The sequence below is a fragment of the Panulirus ornatus genome, chromosome 57, assembly GCF_036320965.1.
Source record: "Panulirus ornatus isolate Po-2019 chromosome 57, ASM3632096v1, whole genome shotgun sequence".
NCBI lineage: Eukaryota > Metazoa > Arthropoda > Malacostraca > Decapoda > Palinuridae > Panulirus > Panulirus ornatus.
The window spans coordinates 21,858,845-21,882,051 of NC_092280.1; the positions used below are offsets into that span (position 1 = coordinate 21,858,845).

General features: G+C 39.9%; 1 protein-coding gene and 1 long non-coding RNA gene across 2 annotated transcripts in view; both read left to right on the forward strand.

Moving 5' to 3' along the window:
- Positions 1 to 3,126, forward strand: part of LOC139766253 (uncharacterized) — a 181,574-nt gene extending 178,448 nt beyond the window's left edge. The window contains exon 34 of the mRNA XM_071694642.1: positions 2,357 to 3,126. Within this exon, the coding sequence (XP_071550743.1) occupies positions 2,357 to 2,392 (36 nt within the window). The 3' untranslated portion in view covers positions 2,393 to 3,126. The remainder of the gene's footprint in view (positions 1 to 2,356) is intronic.
- A 4,208-nt stretch (positions 3,127 to 7,334) lies between these two features.
- LOC139766260 (uncharacterized) lies at positions 7,335 to 21,208 on the forward strand. The gene is made up of 2 exons (XR_011716826.1): positions 7,335 to 7,665; positions 20,700 to 21,208. It is a non-coding gene; the product is annotated as an uncharacterized lncRNA (long non-coding RNA).
- The last annotated feature ends 1,999 nt before the right edge of the window (positions 21,209 to 23,207 follow it).

The following is a 23,207-nucleotide window of genomic DNA, read 5'->3' on the forward strand; positions in this document are numbered from 1 at the left end:
CAAGGAAACAGACGAAAGAAATGGCCCAACCCACCCCCATACACATGTATATACATACACGTCCACACGCAAATATACATACCTATACATCTCAATGTACACATATATATACACACACAGACACATACATATATACCCATGCACACAATTCACACTGTCTGCCTTTATTCATTCATTTCAGGGAGAATAAAAAGATGTTTTGGAAGGAGGTAAATAAAGTGCGTAAGACAAGGGAGCAAATGGGAACTTCAGTGAAGGGGGCTAATGGGGAGGTGATAACAAGTAGTGGTGATGTGAGGAGATGGAGTGAGTATTTTGAAGGTTTGTTGAATGTGTTTGATGAATGAGTGGCAGATATAGGGTGTTTTGGTCGAGGTGGTGTGCAAAGTGAGAAGGTTATGGAAAATGATTTGGTAAATAGAGAAGAGGTAGTAAAAGCTTTACGGAAGATGAAAGCCGGCAAGGCAGCAGGTTTGGATGGTATTGCAGTGGAATTTATTAAAAAAGGGGGTGACTGTATTGTTGACTGGTTGGTAAGGTTACTTAATGTATGTATGATTCATGGTGAGGTGCCTGAGGATTGGCGGAATGCTTGCATAGTGCCATTGTGCAAAGGCAAAGGGGATAAGAGTGAGTGCTCAAATTACAGAGGTATAAGTTTGTTGAGTATTCCTGGTAAATCATATGGGAGGGTATTGATTGAGAGGGTGAAGACATGTACAGAGCATCAGATTGGGGAAGAGAAGTGTGGTTTCAGAAGTGGTAGAGGATGTGTGGATCAGGTGTTTGCTTTGAAGAATGTATGTGAGAAATACTTAGAAAAACAAATGGATTTGTATGTAGCATTTATGGATCTGGAGAAGGCATATGATAGAGTTGATAGAGATGCTCTGTGGAAGGTATTAAGAATATATGGTGTGGGAGGCAAGTTGTTAGAAGCAGTGAAAAGTTTTTATCGAGGAGGTAAGGCATGTGTACGTGTAGGAAGAGAGGAAAGTGATTGGTTCTCAGTGAATGTAGGTTTGCGGCAGGGGTGTGTGATGTCTCCATGGTTGTTTAATTTGTTTATGGATGGGGTTGTTAGGGAGGTGAATGCAAGGGTTTTGGAAAGAGGGGCAAGTATGCAGTCTGTTGTGGATGAGAGAGCTTGGGAAGCGAGTCAGTTGTTGTTCGCTGATGATACAGCGCTGGTGGCTGATTCATGTAAGAAACTGCAGAAGCTGGTGACTGAGTTTGGTAAAGTGTGTGAAAGAAGAAAGTTAAGAGTAAATGTGAATAAGAGCAAGGTTATTAGGTACAATAGGGTTAAGGGTCAAGTCAATTGGGAGGTGAGTTTGAATGGAGAAAAACTGGAGGAAGTAAAGAGTTTTAGATATCTGGGAGTGGATCTGGCAGCGGATGGAACCATGGAAGCGGAAGTGAATCATAGGGTGGGGGAGGGGGTGAAAATTCTGGGAGCCTTGAAGAATGTTTGGAAGTTGAGAACATTATCTCGGAAAGCAAAAATGGGTATGTTTGAAGGAATAGTGGTTCCAACAATGTTGTATGGTTGCGAGGCGTGGGCTATGGATAGAGTTGTGCGCAGGAGGATGGATGTGCTGGAAATGAGATGTTTAAGGACAATGTGTGGTGTGAGGTGGTTTGATCGAGTAAGTAACGTAAGGGTAAGAGAGATGTGTGGAAATAAAAAGAGCGTGGTTGAGAGAGCAGAAGAGGGTGTTTTGAAATGGTTCGGGCACATGGAGAGAATGAGTGAGGAAAGATTGACCAAGAGAATATATGTGTCGGAGGTGGAGGGAACGAGGAGAAGAGGGAGACCAAATTGGAGGTGGAAAGATGGAGTGAAAAAGATTTTGTGTGATCGGGGCCTGAACATGCAGGAGGGTGAGAGGAGGGCAAGGAATAGAGTGAATTGGAGCGATGTGGTATACCGGGGTTGACGTGCTGTCAGTGGATTGAATCAAGGCATGTGAAGCGTCTGGGGTAAACCATGGAAAGCTGTGTAGGTATGTATATTTGCGTGTGTGGACGTATGTATATACATGTGTATGGGGGTGGGTTGGGCCATTTCTTTCGTCTGTTTCCTTGCGCTACCTCGCAAACGCGGGAGACAGCGACAAAGCAAAAAAAAAAAATATATATATATATATATATATATTTCTTTAAACAACTATCATCACAGTAATTGTCAACTTTACACCCATATCCCAGTGGGAAACTTTTACCCTGATAGTGGTAATGCTAGGGATGGTTTCAGTTGATGTTACTTTCGTTATATGAGTGTTGTCTTTGTTACACATCTCTCTCAGCTAGAATGCTTCATGTAATGGTCATTGTATTGTTTTTATCTTTTCAGAAAACAGGATCAAATGACGTGATCATGCTTGACTGAAGTGTATACCCCTCAGGATCATGGCATCATTCTGTTCTTGAGTGTGTACAAAAAGGACAGTGTGGTATTCCTAAGGAATCTCAAGTCTAAAGTAGTGATTTCGTGCACTGTGCCTCTAGAATTTTTATTTACTGTACATTGGCATGATGGCGAAAGGTCAAAATAAGCAGGTAGTAGAGTTCAGTTATGTACAGTATTTCAGTGCATTACATCTTAAAGATTGTCTTGACATATTCTACTTCATATCTGAAATGTAATTTTGCTTGATAGTAAAATTTTATTTTTTTTTTTTATTCAGTTTTGATTCATTTTATTATATTCACTTATTAGATATATATTTTGTAATGAAAAAGAGTTGGTCTAGTTTTATAGTAAGAAACATGTTGCTGAAAAAAGGAATTCTGTTATGAATTACTGTATATCATGTATTAAACCATCCAGACATAAAAACAAGGCAGTCTTGTAAAAGCACAGCAAGTAAAAATCTTTCAGGTGATATTACTGAACTGTAATATGGTTAATTCCTTAAGTTGTTTTGTGGAGTCATGTGCATTAAGGAAATTAAACTATATTTTTATAGTTCTTTTATAATTTATTAGTGGCATTAAAGTTTATTAATATTATGCACAAACAGGCATGCTCATAAGACAAGGTGAATCACAGAACCGATTTCAATTACCCATGTTTTTTGTCTGTAGTGACATGTAAATTCCAGAAATAAAATTCCTCAATCTATATATAAGCTTATATATAGACAGATAGACAGTTGTAACCAGACTCCACCTGCAGATGGGTACACCGCGAGTAAAAGGTCATCCTTGGTGAAGTTGTTTCGTTGAGATTTTAGTATTTTCCCAGAACTTCACACTCCATGGGCGTCTGCATTTTCCCTCTACTGGAAGTAGGGCAGCCTTCTGCTGGAGCCAGAACTCGTTCATAGAAATCAGTCTTGGGTTATAGGGTGGTATGCAGAGTGAGTCAAGAAGAGTGGTTTGGTAAATAGAGAAATGTTGAAAACCTTGTGTAAGGTGAAATGTGGCAAGGTAGCTGGAGTGGATTGTGTTGAAGTTGATTTAAGAAAGGGATGATTTCCTTGTTGATTGATGAGTTAGGATTTTCAATCTGTTCATAGATCATGAGGTGTCTGAGGATTGGTGGAATTAAAGGGGGTGATTTCCTTGTTGATTGGTGAGTTAGGATTTTCAGTCTATGCACGGATCATGAGGTGTCTGAGGATTGGTGGAATGCATGTATAGTGCCATTGTATAAAGGCAAGGGGGACAAAGGTGAATATTCAGACTACAGAGGTATATGTTTATTGAGTGTACCTGATAAATTGTATTGGAGAGTAGTGAGTGAGAGGGTGATGGCATACACAGAGCATCAGATTGGGGAGGAACAATGTAGATTAAGAAGTGGTCAATGTGGATTAGGTGTTTGCCTTAAAGAATGTGTGTGAGATATACTTAAGAGAACAGAAGGATTTGCATGGGACATATTGTTCTAGAGAAAGCATATGATGGGGTTGATAGAGATGCCGAGATGCCTTGTGGAAGGTTTTAAAGAGTATATGGTGTGTTAAAAAAGGTGCACTTTCACTTGCTATAGGAAAAGTTCCAGATGAATGGAAGTTTACCATTGTAACACCAATATTCTTAAAAGGTAGTAAGTCACTGCATGGAAATTCTCATCTTATTAGCTTAACATGTGCATCCCCCTCTCCCTCTCTGTTGGTAGAGGGGACAAGGAGAGAGGGGAGACTGTTTTGAAGATGGAAGGATGGAGTGAAAAATTACTTTTCTAAGAACCTGAACATGCAGGAAGTTGTAAGGTCTGCATGTAATACTGTGCAACATACTGTTCATGGACTTAATCAGGGCATATGAAGCACTAAGGGGAACCACAGAAAGGTCTGTCAGTCCAAATTGTATATGGGAGGCTGTGGTTTTGGTGCTTTTCACATGACAACTACTGATTGGATGTGAACATTTTCACATGACAGCAGTAGAATGGATGTGAGCAAATGAGGAATTTTTCTCATCTGTTCATGGTGCAACCTCACAGTGCACAAAAATGAAAGAAAGTACCCCAAAACCACTTGTTAGAAATGGAATCGTGGTGGTACTTGAAATCTTTCCAAAAGCTACTGTAAGGACATGTGAACTCCTTTCGGGTGAGAAGTTCATTGAAGAGACTATAGTCCCAGTGATACAGCCTCACCAAAGGTGACTTTTGACTTGTGGTGTAGCCTCAAGCAGGCCAAGTCCAGTAACACCTATGTATGTATGAATACATGCATACATACAAACTATCAATCAGTATGTAAACCAATAAAGGCTGCTAACCATCTTTTCTCCTCACCCTCATACTTATATATGTCCCTCTTTTTAAACCTGGTATTCACAATCACCAGGCCTTTTATGGCACACAACTTCATAAGCTGTTCAGCATTTCTATTCAGTTCACCAAGTACCCCATGTCCCAGATCATACATTCATCTGCCATGTTACTCACTTTTGAACTTAAATTACCCATCACAAATACCCAAGTTCTTTCAAAATTGCAGACACACTCACTCATCTGCTCTCAAAACAATCACCCCTTCTTCATTCTCTTGGCCAGGTGCTTAAACACTGATAATCACCCACCTCTTGTGATCCACTTTCACACATTCCCACAACTGTTTCAGCAATAGTCCTACTCCTTACTTAGCTCTTGCCTTAACACCAACTCAGTCTTTATCCCTAAGACATTCCCAACCATTATATCCCATACCCTTGAGCTTTTTTCACTCAGAACCTGAACATCCAGGTTTCTTTTCTCAATTGTACAATCTAGCTTTCCTTTTTTCTCATCATTGTTGCATCCACACTCATTCAGATTTATTTTTTTATTTATAATTACCCCGCAACCAGTTTATGTGAAAGAATCCTAATGTTAACCAAAACCTCCTCCTAAAGGCTCTTGCAGCAGCTGTACTTACAATAGCAGGTCCCAAATGTAGACTCCTTTGGAATGAGAATTCTTGCACAAAACTGTACTCTTAATGATATAGCCTCACCAAAGGTGACTTTTCACTCACAGTGTAACCTTGAGCTGGCAAATTCTGGTAATACCTCTATATATATATATATATATATATATATATATATATATATATATATATATATATATATATATATATATATATATATATATATATTGAGAGAGCAGAAGAGGGTGTTTTGAAATGGTTTGGTCACATGGAGAGAATGAGTAAGGAAAGATTGACCAAGAGGATATATGTGTCAGAGGAGGAGGGAACGAGAAGTGGGAGACCCAATTGGAGTGAAAAAGATTTTGAGTGATTGGGACCTGAACATGCAGGAGGGTGAAAAGCATGCAAGGAATAGAGTGAATTAGAATGATGTGGTATACCGGGGTCGACGTGCTGTCAATGGATTGAACCAGGGCATGTGAAGCTCTGGGGTAAACCACGGAAAGTTCTCTGGGGCCTGGATGTGGAAAGGGAGCTGTGGTTTTGGTGCATTATTACATGACAGCTAGAGACTGAGTGTGAACAAATGTGGCCTTTGTTGTCTTTTCCTAGCGCTACCTCACGCACATGAGGGGGGAGGGAGTTGTTATTTCATGTGTGGTGGGATGGCGATGGGAATGAATAAAGGCAGACAGTATGAACTATGTACATGTGTATATATGTATATGTCTGTGTGTATATATATGTATACGTTGAGATGTATAGGTATGTATATTTGCGTGTGTGGACGTGTATGTATGTATATGTGGGTGGGTTGGGCCATTCTTTCGTCTCTTTCCTTGCGCTACCTCGCTAACACGGGAGACAGTGACAAAGCAGAATAGAATAAATAAATAAATATATATTATACTTTGTCGCTGTCTCCCGTTATCTTGGAAAGCAAAAATGGGTATGTTTGAAGGAATAGTGGTTCCAACAATGATATATGGTTGCGAGGTGTGGTCTATAGATAGAGTTGTGCGGAGGAGGGTGGATGTGCTGGAAATGAGATGTTTGAGGACAATATGTGGTGTGAGGTGGTTTGATCAAGTAAGTAATGAAAGGGTAAGAGATATGTGTGGTAATAAAAAGAGTGTGGTTGAGAGAGCAGAAGAGGGTGTTTTGAATGGTTTGGTCACAATGAGAGAATGAGTGAGGAAAGATTGACAAAGAGGATATATGTGTCAGAGGTGGAGGGAACGAGGAGAAGTGGGAGACCAAATTGGAGGTGGAAAGATGGAGTGAAAAAGATTTTGAGTGATCGGGGCATGAACATGCAGGAGGGTGAAAGGTGTGCAAGGAATAGAGTGAATTGGAATGATGTGGTATACCGGAGTCGCCGTGCTGTCAATGGATTGAACCAGGGCATGTGAAGCGTCTGGGGTAAACCATGGAAAGTTCTGTGGGGCCTGGATGTGGAAAGGGAGCTGTGGTTTCAATGCATTATACATGACAGGTAGAGACTGAGTGTGAGCCTTTGTTGTCTTTTCCTAGTGCTACCTCGCGCCACATGTGGGGGGAGGGGGTTGTTATTTCATGTGTGGCGGGGTGGTTACGGAAATGAATAAGGGCAGACAGTTTGAATTATGTACATGTGTATATATGTATATCCCTGGGGATAGGGGAGAAAGAATACTTCCCACGTATTCCCTGCGTGTCGTAGAAGGCGACTAAAAGGGGAGGGAGCGGGGGCTAGGTATGTATATTTGCGTGTGTGGACGTATGTATATACATGTGTATGGGGGTGGGTTGGGCCATTTCTTTCGTCTTTTCCTTGCGCTACCTCGCAAACGCGGGAGACAGCGACAAAGCAAAAAAAAAAAAAATATAATATATATTATATATATATATATTTCTTTAAACAACTATCATCACAGTAATTGTCAACTTTACACCCATATCCCAGTGGGAAACTTTTACCCTGATAGTGGTAATGCTAGGGATGGTTTCAGTTGATGTTACTTTCGTTATATGAGTGTTGTCTTTGTTACACATCTCTCTCAGCTAGAATGCTTCATGTAATGGTCATTGTATTGTTTTTATCTTTTCAGAAAACAGGATCAAATGACGTGATCATGCTTGACTGAAGTGTATACCCCTCAGGATCATGGCATCATTCTGTTCTTGAGTGTGTACAAAAAGGACAGTGTGGTATTCCTAAGGAATCTCAAGTCTAAAGTAGTGATTTCGTGCACTGTGCCTCTAGAATTTTTATTTACTGTACATTGGCATGATGGCGAAAGGTCAAAATAAGCAGGTAGTAGAGTTCAGTTATGTACAGTATTTCAGTGCATTACATCTTAAAGAATGTCTTGACATATTCTACTTCATATCTGAAATGTAATTTTGCTTGATAGTAAAATTTTATTTTTTTTTTTTATTCAGTTTTGATTCATTTTATTATATTCACTTATTAGATATATATTTTGTAATGAAAAAGAGTTGGTCTAGTTTTATAGTAAGAAACATGTTGCTGAAAAAAGGAATTCTGTTATGAATTACTGTACATCATGTATTAAACCATCCAGACATAAAAACAAGGCAGTCTTGTAAAAGCACAGCAAGTAAAAATCTTTCAGGTGATATTACTGAACTGTAATATGGTTAATTCCTTAAGTTGTTTTGTGGAGTCATGTGCATTAAGGAAATTAAACTATATTTTTATAGTTCTTTTATAATTTATTAGTGGCATTAAAGTTTATTAATATTATGCACAAACAGGCATGCTCATAAGACAAGGTGAATCACAGAACCGATTTCAATTACCCATGTTTTTTGTCTGTAGTGACATGTAAATTCCAGAAATAAAATTCCTCAATCTATATATAAGCTTATATATAGACAGATAGACAGTTGTAACCAGACTCCACCTGCAGATGGGTACACCGCGAGTAAAAGGTCATCCTTGGTGAAGTTGTTTCGTTGAGATTTTAGTATTTTCCCAGAACTTCACACTCCATGGGCGTCTGCATTTTCCCTCTACTGGAAGTAGGGCAGCCTTCTGCTGGAGCCAGAACTCGTTCATAGAAATCAGTCTTGGGTTATAGGGTGGTATGCAGAGTGAGTCAAGAAGAGTGGTTTGGTAAATAGAGAAATGTTGAAAACCTTGTGTAAGGTGAAATGTGGCAAGGTAGCTGGAGTGGATTGTGTTGAAGTTGATTTAAGAAAGGGATGATTTCCTTGTTGATTGATGAGTTAGGATTTTCAATCTGTTCATAGATCATGAGGTGTCTGAGGATTGGTGGAATTAAAGGGGGTGATTTCCTTGTTGATTGGTGAGTTAGGATTTTCAGTCTATGCACGGATCATGAGGTGTCTGAGGATTGGTGGAATGCATGTATAGTGCCATTGTATAAAGGCAAGGGGGACAAAGGTGAATATTCAGACTACAGAGGTATATGTTTATTGAGTGTACCTGATAAATTGTATTGGAGAGTAGTGAGTGAGAGGGTGATGGCATACACAGAGCATCAGATTGGGGAGGAACAATGTAGATTAAGAAGTGGTCAATGTGGATTAGGTGTTTGCCTTAAAGAATGTGTGTGAGATATACTTAAGAGAACAGAAGGATTTGCATGGGACATATTGTTCTAGAGAAAGCATATGATGGGGTTGATAGAGATGCCGAGATGCCTTGTGGAAGGTTTTAAAGAGTATATGGTGTGTTAAAAAAGGTGCACTTTCACTTGCTATAGGAAAAGTTCCAGATGAATGGAAGTTTACCATTGTAACACCAATATTCTTAAAAGGTAGTAAGTCACTGCATGGAAATTCTCATCTTATTAGCTTAACATGTGCATCCCCCTCTCCCTCTCTGTCAGTAGAGGGGACAAGGAGAGAGGGGAGACTGTTTTGAAGATGGAAGGATGGAGTGAAAAATTACTTTTCTAAGAACCTGAACATGCAGGAAGTTGTAAGGTCTGCATGTAATACTGTGCAACATACTGTCCATGGACTTAATCAGGGCATATGAAGCACTAAGGGGAACCACAGAAAGGTCTGTCAGTCCAAATTGTAGATGGGAGGCTGTGGTTTTGGTGCTTTTCACATGACAACTACTGATTGGATGTGAACATTTTCACATGACAGCAGTAGAATGGATGTGAGCAAATGAGGAATTTTTCTCATCTGTTCATGGTGCAACCTCTCAGTGCACAAAAATGAAAGAAAGTACCCCAAAACCACTTGTTAGAAATGGAATCGTGGTGGTACTTGAAATCTTTCCAAAAGCTACTGTAAGGACATGTGAACTCCTTTCGGGTGAGAAGTTCATTGAAGAGACTATAGTCCCAGTGATACAGCCTCACCAAAGGTGACTTTTGACTTGTGGTGTAGCCTCAAGCAGGCCAAGTCCAGTAACACCTATGTATGTATGAATACATGCATACATACAAACTATCAATCAGTATGTAAACCAATAAAGGCTGCTAACCATCTTTTCTCCTCACCCTCATACTTATATATGTCCCTCTTTTTAAACCTGGTATTCACAATCACCAGGCCTTTTATGGCACACAACTTCATAAGCTGTTCAGCATTTCTATTCAGTTCACCAAGTACCCCATGTCCCAGATCATACATTCATCTGCCATGTTACTCACTTTTGAACTTAAATTACCCATCACAAATACCCAAGTTCTTTCAAAATTGCAGACACACTCACTCATCTGCTCTCAAAACAATCACCCCTTCTTCATTCTCTTGGCCAGGTGCTTAAACACTGATAATCACCCACCTCTTGTGATCCACTTTCACACATTCCCACAACTGTTTCAGCAATAGTCCTACTCCTTACTTAGCTCTTGCCTTAACACCAACTCAGTCTTTATCCCTAAGACATTCCCAACCATTATATCCCATACCCTTGAGCTTTTTTCACTCAGAACCTGAACATCCAGGTTTCTTTTCTCAATTGTACAATCTAGCTTTCCTTTTTTCTCATCATTGTTGCATCCACACTCATTCAGATTTATTTTTTTATTTATAATTACCCCGCAACCAGTTTATGTGAAAGAATCCTAATGTTAACCAAAACCTCCTCCTAAAGGCTCTTGCAGCAGCTGTACTTACAATAGCAGGTCCCAAATGTAGACTCCTTTGGAATGAGAATTCTTGCACAAAACTGTACTCTTAATGATATAGCCTCACCAAAGGTGACTTTTCACTCACAGTGTAACCTTGAGCTGGCAAATTCTGGTAATACCTCTATATATATAATATATATATATATATATATATATATATATATATATATATATATATATATATATATATATATATATATATATATATATTGAGAGAGCAGAAGAGGGTGTTTTGAAATGGTTTGGTCACATGGAGAGAATGAGTAAGGAAAGATTGACCAAGAGGATATATGTGTCAGAGGAGGAGGGAACAAGAAGTGGGAGACCCAATTGGAGTGAAAAAGATTTTGAGTGATTGGGACCTGAACATGCAGGAGGGTGAAAAGCATGCAAGGAATAGAGTGAATTAGAATGATGTGGTATACCGGGGTCGACGTGCTGTCAGTGGATTGAACCAGGGCATGTGAAGCTCTGGGGTAAACCACGGAAAGTTCTCTGGGGCCTGGATGTGGAAAGGGAGCTGTGGTTTTGGTGCATTATTACATGACAGCTAGAGACTGAGTGTGAACAAATGTGGCCTTTGTTGTCTTTTCCTAGCGCTACCTCACGCACATGAGGGGGGAGGGAGTTGTTATTTCATGTGTGGTGGGATGGCGATGGGAATGAATAAAGGCAGACAGTATGAACTATGTACATGTGTATATATGTATATGTCTGTGTGTATATATATGTATACGTTGAGATGTATAGGTATGTATATTTGCGTGTGTGGACGTGTATGTATGTATATGTGGGTGGGTTGGGCCATTCTTTCGTCTCTTTCCTTGCGCTACCTCGCTAACACGGGAGACAGTGACAAAGCAGAATAGAATAAATAAATAAATATATATTATACTTTGTCGCTGTCTCCCGTTATCTTGGAAAGCAAAAATGGGTATGTTTGAAGGAATAGTGGTTCCAACAATGATATATGGTTGCGAGGTGTGGTCTATAGATAGAGTTGTGCGGAGGAGGGTGGATATGCTGGAAATGAGATGTTTGAGGACAATATGTGGTGTGAGGTGGTTTGATCAAGTAAGTAATGAAAGGGTAAGAGATATGTGTGGTAATAAAAAGAGTGTGGTTGAGAGAGCAGAAGAGGGTGTTTTGAATGGTTTGGTCACAATGAGAGAATGAGTGAGGAAAGATTGACAAAGAGGATATATGTGTCAGAGGTGGAGGGAACGAGGAGAAGTGGGAGACCAAATTGGAGGTGGAAAGATGGAGTGAAAAAGATTTTGAGTGATCGGGGCATGAACATGCAGGAGGGTGAAAGGTGTGCAAGGAATAGAGTGAATTGGAATGATGTGGTATACCGGAGTCGCCGTGCTGTCAATGGATTGAACCAGGGCATGTGAAGCGTCTGGGGTAAACCGTAGAAAGTTCTGTGGGGCCTGGATGTGGAAAGGGAGCTGTGGTTTCAATGCATTATACATGACAGGTAGAGACTGAGTGTGAGCCTTTGTTGTCTTTTCCTAGTGCTACCTCGCGCCACATGTGGGGGGAGGGGGTTGTTATTTCATGTGTGGCGGGGTGGTTACGGAAATGAATAAGGGCAGACAGTTTGAATTATGTACATGTGTATATATGTATATCCCTGGGGATAGGGGAGAAAGAATACTTCCCACGTATTCCCTGCGTGTCGTAGAAGGCGACTAAAAGGGGAGGGAGCAGGGGGCTAGAAATCCTCCCCTCTCGTTTTTTTTTTAATTTTCCAAAAGAGGGAACAGAGAATTGGGCCAGGTGAGGGTATTCCCTCAAAGGCCCAGTCCTCTGTTCTTAACGCTACCTCGCAAATGCGGGAAATGGCGAGTAGTTTGAAAGAAAGAAAGAAAAGTATATATGTATATGTCTGTGTGTGTATATATATATGTATGCGTTGATTTGTATAGGTATGTATATGTGCGTGTGGACGTGTATGTATATACATGTGTATGTGGGTGGGTAGGGCCATTCTTTCGTCTGTTTCCTTGCGCTACCTCGCTGACGCAGGAGACAGCGACAAAGTATAATAAATATAAATGAATATATATTTTTTTCTCATACTATTCGCCATTTCCCGCATTAGCGAGGTAGCGTTAAGAACTGAGGACTGAGCCTTTGAGAGAATATCCTCACTTGGCCCCCTTTTCTGTTCCTTCTTTTGGAAAATTAAAAACAAGAATGGAGGATTTCCAGTTCCCCACTCCCTCCCCTTTTAGTCGCCTTCTACGACACGCAGGGAATACATGGGAAGTATTCTTTCTCCCCTATCCCTAGGGATAATATATGTATATATTTTATATACTTGATTGCCAATTCCCATGTATGTGAGATGCCAGGAAACAGACGAAGTATGCAGTCTGTTGAGGATGAGAGGGCTTCAGAAGTGAGTCAATTGCTGTTCGCTGATGATACAGTGCTGGTGGTTGATTCAGATGAGAAACTGCAGAAGCTGGTGACTGTGTTTGGTAAAGCATATGAAAGAAGAAAGCTGAGAGTAGATGTGAATAAGAGCAAGGTTATTAGGTACAGTAGGGTTGAGGGACAAGTCAATTGGGAGGTAAGTTTGAATGGAGAAAAACTGGAGGAAGTGAAGTATTTTAGATATCTGGGAGTGGATTTGGCAGCAGATGGAACCATGGAAGTGGAAGCGAGTCACAGGGTGGGGGAGGGGGCGAAGGTTCTGGGAGCATTGAAGAACTTATGGAAGACGAGAACATTATCTCGGAAAGCAAAAATGGGTATGTTTGAAGGAATGGTGGTTCCAACAATGTTATGTGGTTGCAAGGTGTGGGCTATAGATAGAGTTGTGTAGAGGAGGGTGGATGTGTTGGAAATGAGATGTTTGACAACAGTATGTGGTATGAGGTGGTTTGATCGAGTAAGTAACGATAGGGTAAGAGAGATGTGTGGTAATAGAAAGAGTGTGGTTGAGAGAGCAAGAGGGTGTTTTGAAATGGTTTGGTCACATGGAGAGAATGAGTGAGTAAAGATTGACAGAGAGGATATATGGTGGAGGGAACAAATTGGAACGATGTGGTATACCAGGGTGGACATGCTGTCAATGATTTGAACCAGGGTATGTGAAGCATCTGGGGTAAACCATGGAAAGGTCTGTGGGGCCTGGATGTGGAAAGGGAGCTGTGGTTTTGGTGCATTAAACAACAGCTAGAGACTGAGTGTGAATGAATGTGGCCTTTTTTTGTCTGTTCATGTCGCTGCCTTGTTGAAGGGGGGGATGCTACACACTTTTTATTTTCGCACATCTCTCTTTCCCTTTCATTACTTACTCAATCAAACCAACCTACACCACATAATGTCCTCAAACATTTCATTTTACAACACAATAGGAGAGTGTGACTCATGTTTGGGGAGTATGGTTTCTGAGGGATGTATGTCCGGAGTGTAAGAGGTTCAGGTTGGGTTGGGAGATTGAATATTTAATGATTGCCAGATTATTTCATTGTGCATGTGTTTTGTCAGTGTTTTGTTTAGATGGGGTGAGATGTGTAAGTAGAGGTTACCAAGTGTGAGGCAGGGGTAAACTTTTTCTTTCTACCTTGGCGATTAGCTATAGAGTGGTTAAGTTGGGAGGGATCTAGTACTGGTGCTTAGAATTGAGTGCTTAACATTCAGGTGGGAATGTACTAGGAGGATCACTGTTAAATTGTGGTGTTATGTGTTTGTAGTTGTAGGCAGCCAGTGATTGTGTAGTCTGCATAGTTAAAAGTGGAGCAGATGAATTGTTTGTATAGGATGTTGAGGGATTCTTTTTGTCCATATCTGGTGCCAGGTAGTGTTCTGAAGGCATTTTGTTTGTGTTGCTTTTGTTTTGATGTTTTTGTGGTGGGGAGCGAATGTTGTGTGTGTTGATCATAATACCATTATTTGTTGGCTAGTGACTGTCCATTCAAGGTAAGTGGAGTTATGTGAGCTGGAATCATGTCTGTCTGGGGTTAAAAGCATGACAAGGTTTCTGTGGGTATGCTGACACATTTTGGGTGAGCCATTATTACAGTTGTGTAATGTAGTGCTGCATGTTAGGTGTTGCTTCTGTGGCTTCAGGATGTTGTAATTGTGAGGTCATCTGTCTACAACAGGACTTTCACATTGTGGCTTTCCCAAGGTAATGGAGGGTTGTGTAGGAAGAAATTGAAGAGAGGTGAAGAAAGAACTGCTTCTTTGGGAAACTCCATTGTAGACTTGGTAAGTATTTATCACTGTTGTGGAAGATTGTGTCTTGTACATTTTGTGCAGGATATGTCCATATACAGTGTCAAATGCTTTGTTGATGTCTTTTGCCTCTACTTCTGTGTGAGAGGTGGGGTTGTGGTTGGTTAAATCCATCTAGGATAAGTTTTGTAAGCTCATTTGTTTAGTGTTTGGGTCTGAAGCCATGCTGAGTGGGTAAGACTAGGATGTTTTCTTTGATTCTGTTGATTATTTTTTTTTACAGAGATTGGATACAGAGGATAGATGTGATACAGGGTAGTAGGATGAGAGGTAGTTGGGTGGTTAAGAGGCTTGTAGGATTGACATTTATGTTGGCAGGCTTACAGATGTTTAGGATTTTGCTGTGTTGCCAGGAGTAGTTGAAGATATCTGTAAGTGCCTGGGTTGCAAATGAGCCTTAGTGTTTTATGTGAAAGTTTGATATGTTGTTAGGACATATAGGAGGAGAATTTTCTAAGATTTTAATTGCATCTCTGATATCATTGGGAATTAAGGGTGATGGGTGGGCAATTGTTTCAGGCTGGATTTTGTGTAGGTTTTTCACAACTTTTCTGTTAACGGGTGTTGTTGGTTTGTGTCTGATTTTTTAGTAGTGTCTCGTGAGGATGTTTGTGTGTATGTGTCTTTGGAATGGCTCAGGAGTGCTTCATGAGTTGGGGCTGGGCTGGTGCAATAAGAGTGGATTTTGGTTGGTTGGTTGGTTGGTTATGGATATTGAAAGGTAGTTTGTTTATCAGTAGTTCTTATCAAGGATCATGGTTATGTATATTGAGCCTAGTGGGCACTGGAATCTCTACAGAGGTAGGTGTTAGGCATGATGTTAAAGGTTCTGAAGTTGGGGAGTTTTTCTTTGGGGGCATGTGGAAAGTTGAGATATGTAGATGTTGATTATGGTACTGCAAAGTTTTATTTTTATGGATTGTAATCTTTGGGAGTAGTCATTTGTGAGCTGTATTTGTGATGTCACTGGTGTTGGAGAAAGATATAGTTTGATGAACGAGTGTTATGAGTCTTCCTCCATGTCCTTTTTCTTGTCACGTTTTACAATTGTATAGTTACAGAAAAGTGGGAGGTTGGTTCTGGGTGTGTCTGGTTTCTTGGGTTAGGGCTGTGTTGATGCTGTGTTCTCTGAGATGGTTATTTTTTTGTGTTCACTCCCTTTGCCATTGGTATTGAGTAGCAAGATGTTTGGTTTGTCATTAGTTCTTCGGAGTAGAATGATTTGTGTGTGAAAATTGAGAACGTCCATTCTCTGTGCTGTCAATTATTGGGAGTTTAGGGTGAGCTGATGGGGTATTGGGGGTTGTTGTCTGAGTGGTTGCTAGCTACATTTCCAGTGTTTTGAATAGTCTTTAATGGATGGGAGTGATGTGCAGTGATGATACCACGGAGTGTGGATAGAGCATCTGATGGAGTAGTGCTTTTTAGTAATAGGCATTTAGCACTGCGAGCAGAAGTATGATGATTGTCCATGGAGGGTTAATGTCACTAGCTTGCATTAGTGGTTGGGAAATGATGACCCACCTATCATCTTGTAGTGAAAAAAATGTGTGTGAGTGTGTAAGATGTATGGGTGTGACCTATTGTCCAGCATAACAGACAGGGGCAGCTCAAAGCTGTGTTCCACACAGGAGTAGGGATATGAGAGACCTCTTGAGGCAGAAAGACCTTGTAGGGCTTGACTCCTTTCAATGGCATTTCAGTATTCTTGAGAATAGTCTGGAGGCTACTGCAGATGGAACCTCTCTGGTTGTCTTTTAACCTTTTTTATGTTTGTTTACCATTTCCTTGTCATATATATAACAGGGTAAGAGAGAGGCATGGTAGTAAGAAAAGTCTTTATATTAACTTGTTGATAATTACCCTAGGACCAGTTTGTGTGAAAGAGTCCTGTTGTTAACCAGGACCTTTTTCTGTGGGCTCCTGCAGCAGGCTGCACTACATCCAGTAACAGAGAAGTGTAAATTCTTTGGGAGTGAGAAGTTCTTTGACAAGATATGAGAAACTGCAGAAGTTGGTGACTGAGTTTGGGAGATTGTGAGCAAGGAGAAAGTTGTGTAAGTCTGAACAAAAGGAAGGTTATTAGGTTTAGCCGGACAGAGGGACAGGTTAGTGAGGGTGTAAGTTTGAATGGAGAAAATCTGGGAAGGTGAAATGTTTCAGATACTTGAGAATGAATGGAACTATACAAGCAGAAGAGATTCATTGGGTGGATGATGGGCTAAAGGTTGTGGGAGCTTTGAGGTATGTATGGAAAGAAATGGGTATTTTTGAAGGTATAACAGTTCCAATAATGTTGTGTGGATGTGAGGCTTGGGCTATTGATGAGGATGTATGGAGAAAGTTGGATGTGTTGGAAATGAATATATAACGGCATGTGGTATGAGGTGATTTGATTAAGTAATAAAAGGGTAAGAGAGAGGTTTTTTAATAAGAAGAGTGTGGTTGAGAGAGCTTAGGGGGATGTACTGAAATGGTTTGGACATAGAGAGAGAATAAGTAAGTAGAGGTTGACAAAAGGATATATTTGTTAGAAGTGGAGGGGACAAGGAAAAGGGGGAAACAAAATTAGAGGTGGAAGGATGGAGGAAAAAGATTTTGAGGAATTGGGGCCTGAACATAAAGGAGGCTGGAAGGCATGCACAGGATAGAATGAATTGGAACAATATGGTATACAAGGGGTGACATGCTGTCCATGGACTGAACCAGGGCATCTAAAGCAGCTGTGGAAAACTTTAAAGAGGCCTTTGGGGCCTTGTTGTGATAGGGGTCATAGTTTTAGTGCATTGCATACAACATCTAGAGAATGGATGTAAGTGATTGTGGTGTTTCTTTGTTCCTGGCACTACCTTGCTAGCATGGTGAAGTATGAAAGGAATAAATGCAAAGGTATTAGGTTCAGTAGAGTTGAGGGACAAGTTAATTGGGATGTAAGTTTGAATGGAGATAAAATTGGAGGAAAAGAATTGTTTTAGATACCTGGGAGTGGACTTAGCAGTGAATGAAACCATGGAAGCAGAAGTGAGTGAGTCACAGGGTGGGGGAGGGGGCGAATGTTCTGGGAGTGATGAAGAATGTGTGGAAGGAGAGAATGTTATTTTGGAGAGCGAAAATGGGCATGTTTGAAGGAATAGTAATTCCAGTAATGTTATATGGTTGTGAGGCATGGGCTGTAGATAGGATTGTATGGAGGACGGTGGATGCGTTGGAAATGAAATGTTTTAGGACAATATGTGATGCGAGTTGGATTGATCGAGTAAGTAATGAAAGGGTAAGGGAGATGTGTGGAAATAAAAGGAGTTTGTGTGAGAGCAGAAGAGGGTGTGTTGAAATGGTTTGGACATATGGAGAGAATGAGTGAGGAAAGATTGACAAATAAGATATATGTGTCAGAGGTGAAGGGAACAAGAAGCAGGTGACCAAATTGGAGGTGGAAGGATGGAGTTAAAAAGACTTTGAGCGATCGGGGCTTGAACATACATGAGGGTGAGAGGCATGCAAGGAATAGAGTGAATTGAAATGATGTGGTATACTAGGGTCGATGTGCTGTCAATAGACTGAACCAGGGCATGTGAAGCATCTGGGGTAAACCATGGAAAGGTCTGTGGGGCCTGGATGTGGATGGGGAACTGTGGTTTCAGTGCATTACACATGACAGCTTGAGACTGACTGAATGTGGCTTTTTTTTTTGTGTTTTCCTGGCACTACCTCACTGAAGCAAGGGGTAGTGATGCTATTTCCTGTGGTGCAGGGTAGCAACAGGAATGGATGAAGGCAAGCAAGTATGAATATGTACATCTGTATATATGTACATGTCTGTGATGTATATGTTGATATGTATATGTGCATAATAGGGTAAGAGAGATGTGTTGTAATAAAAAGAGTGTGGTTGAGAGAGCAAAAGAGGGTGTTTTGAAATGGTTTGGTCACATGGAGAGAATGAGTGAGGAAAGATTGACCAAGAGGATATATGTCAGAGATGGAGGGAACGAAGAGAAGTGGGAGACCAAATTGGAGGTGGAAAGATGGAGTGAAAAAGATTTTGAGTGATTGGGGCCTGAACATGCAGGAGGGTGAAAGGCGTGCAAAGAATAGAGTGAATTGGAACGATGTGGTATACCGGGGTCGACGTGCTGTCAATGGATTGAACCAGGGCATGTGAAGCGTCTGGGGTAAACCATGGAAAGTTGTGTGGGGCCTGGATGTGGAAAGGGAGCTGTGGTTTCGGTGCATAATTACATGACAGCTAGAGACTGAGTGTGAACGAATGTGGCCTTTGTTGTCTTTTCCTAGCGCTACCTCGCACACATGAGGGGGGAGGGGGTTGTTATTTCATGTGTGGCGGGGTGGCGATGGGAATGAATAAAGACAGACAGTATGAATTATGTACATGTGTATATATGTATATGTCTGTGTGTGTATATATATGTATACATTGAGATGTATAGGCCCCGATCACTCAAAATCTTTTTCACTCCATCTTTCCACCTCCAATTTGGTCTCCCACTTCTCCTCATTCCGTCCACCTCTGACACATTTATCCTCTTGGTCAATCTTTCCTCACTCATTCTCTCCATGTGACCAAACCATTTCAAAACACCCCCTTCTGCTCTCTCAACCACACTCCTTTTATTACCATACATCTCTCTTACCCTATTATTACTTACTCGATCAAACCACCTCACACCACATATTGTCCTCAAACATCTCATTTCCAACACATCCACCCTCCTCCGCACAACTGTATCCATAGCCCACGCCTCGCAACCATACAACATTGTTGGAACCACTAGGTTCTCGACTTCCACACATTCTTTAAGGCTCCCAGAATTTTCACCCCCTCCCCCACCCTATGATTCACTTCCGCTTCCATGGTTCCATCCGCTGCCAAATCCACTCCCAGATATCTAAAACACTTCACTTCCTCCAGTTTTTCTTCATTCAAACTTACCTCCCAATTGACTTGACCCTCAACCCTACTGTACCTAATAACCTTGCTCTTATTCTTTCTTTCATGCTATTCGCCATTTCCCGCATTAGCGAGGTAGCATTAAGAACAGAGGACTGGGCCTTTGAGGGAATACCCTCACCTGGCCCCCTTCTCTGTTCCTTCTTTTGGGGGAGAGAGAGAGAGAAAAAAAAAAGGACAAGAGGGGAGGATTTCCAGCCCCCCGTTCCCTCCCGTTTTAGTCGCCTTCTACGACACGCAGGGAATATGTGGGAAGTATTCTTTCTCCCCTATCCCCAGGGGATATATATATATATATATATATATATATATATATATATATATATATATATATATACACACACACACACACACACACACACACGTGTACTTGGGAGGGATGGGCCATTCCTCATCTATTTCCTTGTGCTACCTCGCTAACGTGGGAGACGGTGGTTAAGTATCATAAATGAATATAAATAGATGCATGTGTGTATATGAGTGGATGGGCACTCTTTGTCTGTTTCCTGGTGCTACCTCGCTGACGCGGGAAACAGCGATTAAGTATGATAAAGAAAATAAGAATATACATACATATGCACTAGGACTGGGGTAATTATGAATGAATGAAATATGTATATTTAAGTATTATATGTTTTTGATACTGAAACTACTTCATAAGCACTTTATGAAAGTACAGCATCAAAAATGCCATTTTTTGATAAAAGTATGTGAAATATGATTTTTAGTAACAGCATAGCTGTTAATGTCATAAACAATATAGGGACTAGCATGAAAATTTCTTAATGATTACATTGAATGTTCAGTGTCATAATAATCAGCCTAACCTATGGTTTAATCCCTCCCAAAGCTCTAATAGTTTTCCAATATCCCATTAACCAGACTTATGGAAACTGTTGGGGTTATTGTGGCATATGAGAAAATTAAGAAGCTTTTTTCTTGGATTTATCTGTTTAATTGATAAAATCACGTTGTTCTTTTCAGAGCAGCAGTTATGAGAATTCCTTCAGTAAATCTTCCTTTAGAATTTTACAAATAAGGCACTGTATTGGAAACTAGTCTGACAACACAGAAATGTTGGGGTATTATTTTTAGTGACTTTTTTTTTCTTCTATATACATTTTTTTCTAGTTTGTGTTTCAATGGGATAAAGTACAAATGTATTACAGTATCAATTCTTAAACAGAAAAAAAATACAATCTTTTGAAAATATTGCCCCAACAACCTAGTTCATGTATGAATGGATATAATTATAAGACCCACATATGAGGGTTCATCCATTATCATGTATCATAGTCCTAGTATCTTGGAATACTTACAGACCATTAGTTGCATTCTTAGAGGATGAGAAATAAATAGATTTTAAAAAAAATGGGTATGATGTAGAGTGGCTATTTATTTTCCTAACTTGGACAGCCTGTCTTGAAATTTGTAGCATTCCTGTTGATATGTAGAAGTGAACTTAATAGTAATAAATATACTTCTTTAGTAGAGTAAGGGGTTTCTGTTTACTCCTTTTATTTGTAAAATAACAGCATATGTACCAAAGCCATAAAGAACAACTTTTTTGCATGGCTTAGTCACAGTACCCATCCTTACAGACTTTTTTCTTTTCTAGTCGACTTTCTTACTAGACCACCTTCACTGAAAAGCACATGGTCTGTTTGTCATGAAAAATTCACTGTACACACTATGTATGAGACAAATTTTTAAGACCAATTGTATAGGTAAAAATCAGGGGTCAACTTGTATACCAGTAGTATATTTGAGGGGGTTTAAATCCATGCATGATGGAGGGGCAACTGTCATCTCAGATTTAACATTAAAGATAGTTACTAATCAGCATTGGTATGCCAGATAATATTTTTGGTAACCCAAGGTCCTCATCCTAGACAAACATATTGTATACTAGATAACCAAATGCTAATTTTACGTTTTTGGTAAGCTTAGCTATGATAGCTTAAGTTCCTTAGATTTGTTTATAGACTTGCTTAGCCCACCATTTTTTTTTTTCCCAAAGCCACACTCCACTGTCTTCTTCCATTCATTGACAATAACCTTGACCCATTCCATGGTGACAGTAAGTCTAGTTCTCTCTAACACTATTTTTATTACCTGCTCGTCTCTTCAGAATCACATTTGTGACTATCTCAATGAGAACTGTATGATTATCATAATTTTCATCTTTTATCTAAGCCTCTATTGTATATTTTATCCTCTGTTTATAACTGCTAAATATTCTTAGCATCACTTGTTTAGGACTAATTTTTCATTATTATTATTGATGCTACTGTCAGTTTCATGGTGGAGGCTTTTAATTGTTTTTTCATCACTATTTTGACTTTTCTATCACATTGTTGCCACTCTATTAGGATTAAGTCCTGACTTTTTTGAAATGTGGGTAAGTTTTCACTCCTGTTATATTGATTTGAAATATAAAATTTTACATTGTGAAGTAAAATAAAGTAGCTGTAAAATAAAATGCAATGAAATACAAGTAGGGTTTGTAAAGCATTGGATGAGATAATTGGGTGACTGTGTGTTCTTAGACTGCCAGAAAGCCTTTGAGACAGTTCCTCAAAGGAGTTTGATTGATAAAATATAGATCTTCTGTTAAGGAAAAAGGGGTGGGCTTCTTCACTGGATGAAGTTTACCCTATTGGAAAGGTGCAAAGAACACATGTAAGAGGTGTGTTTTTGAAGTGAGCTAGGTTTACAAGTGGCAAGTGGGACCACTGCTACTCATGGTTTTATATAAATGACTTACCTTGTGGATTGTAGGTGCATCTAAACATGTTTGCAGGTAATGCCAAAATCATGAGAAAAATAAAGAATAAAGATGTTTACATCAGCCTTTAGGGGGACTGGACATACTTCAGTGTTGAATATAAATATGGATGATGATATTTATTTCAAGGAAGTGCAGGGTGATGAGGATGGGATGGGAAAAAGTGAATGAATGCCTTGGTTTGATTATTACCTAGAGAAACAAATTACACGAAAGCAAAAGTTTAAAATTCTCCACATATAAAGGATATCCAGGCAACAAACACTATGAGTGATTGACATTGAGGAAGTGAGCAAATGTATTAAAAATTGATGTATGTCCCTGTAAATTAGAATTCAAACGGTAAAATATTTACAACCTGGTGGTAACACTGAAACTTTTTTCAAAAAATATTTCCAGAATTAATCCTATTTGTATGCCAACAAATTATATTCCTGTTATTTTAACCTTACAGGGGAGCAGTGAACTAAGAAAATGAGAGGATAGGAAAAGAGAGGGTAACTGGTCCAATTTAGTCCAGACGGCAGACCACTAAATGGCAGTTAAGTTATACCTGTTTATCACACAATAAAGTTCAATTTTTCTCATTTCAGTTTCATATTAGTCATAGATAGATTTAGAATAAAGGAGAATATCAAGACCAGACAGTTGTGACAAGACCTACAAAATGGCAGGAATAAAAATGTACAACCAGAGGACAGAAG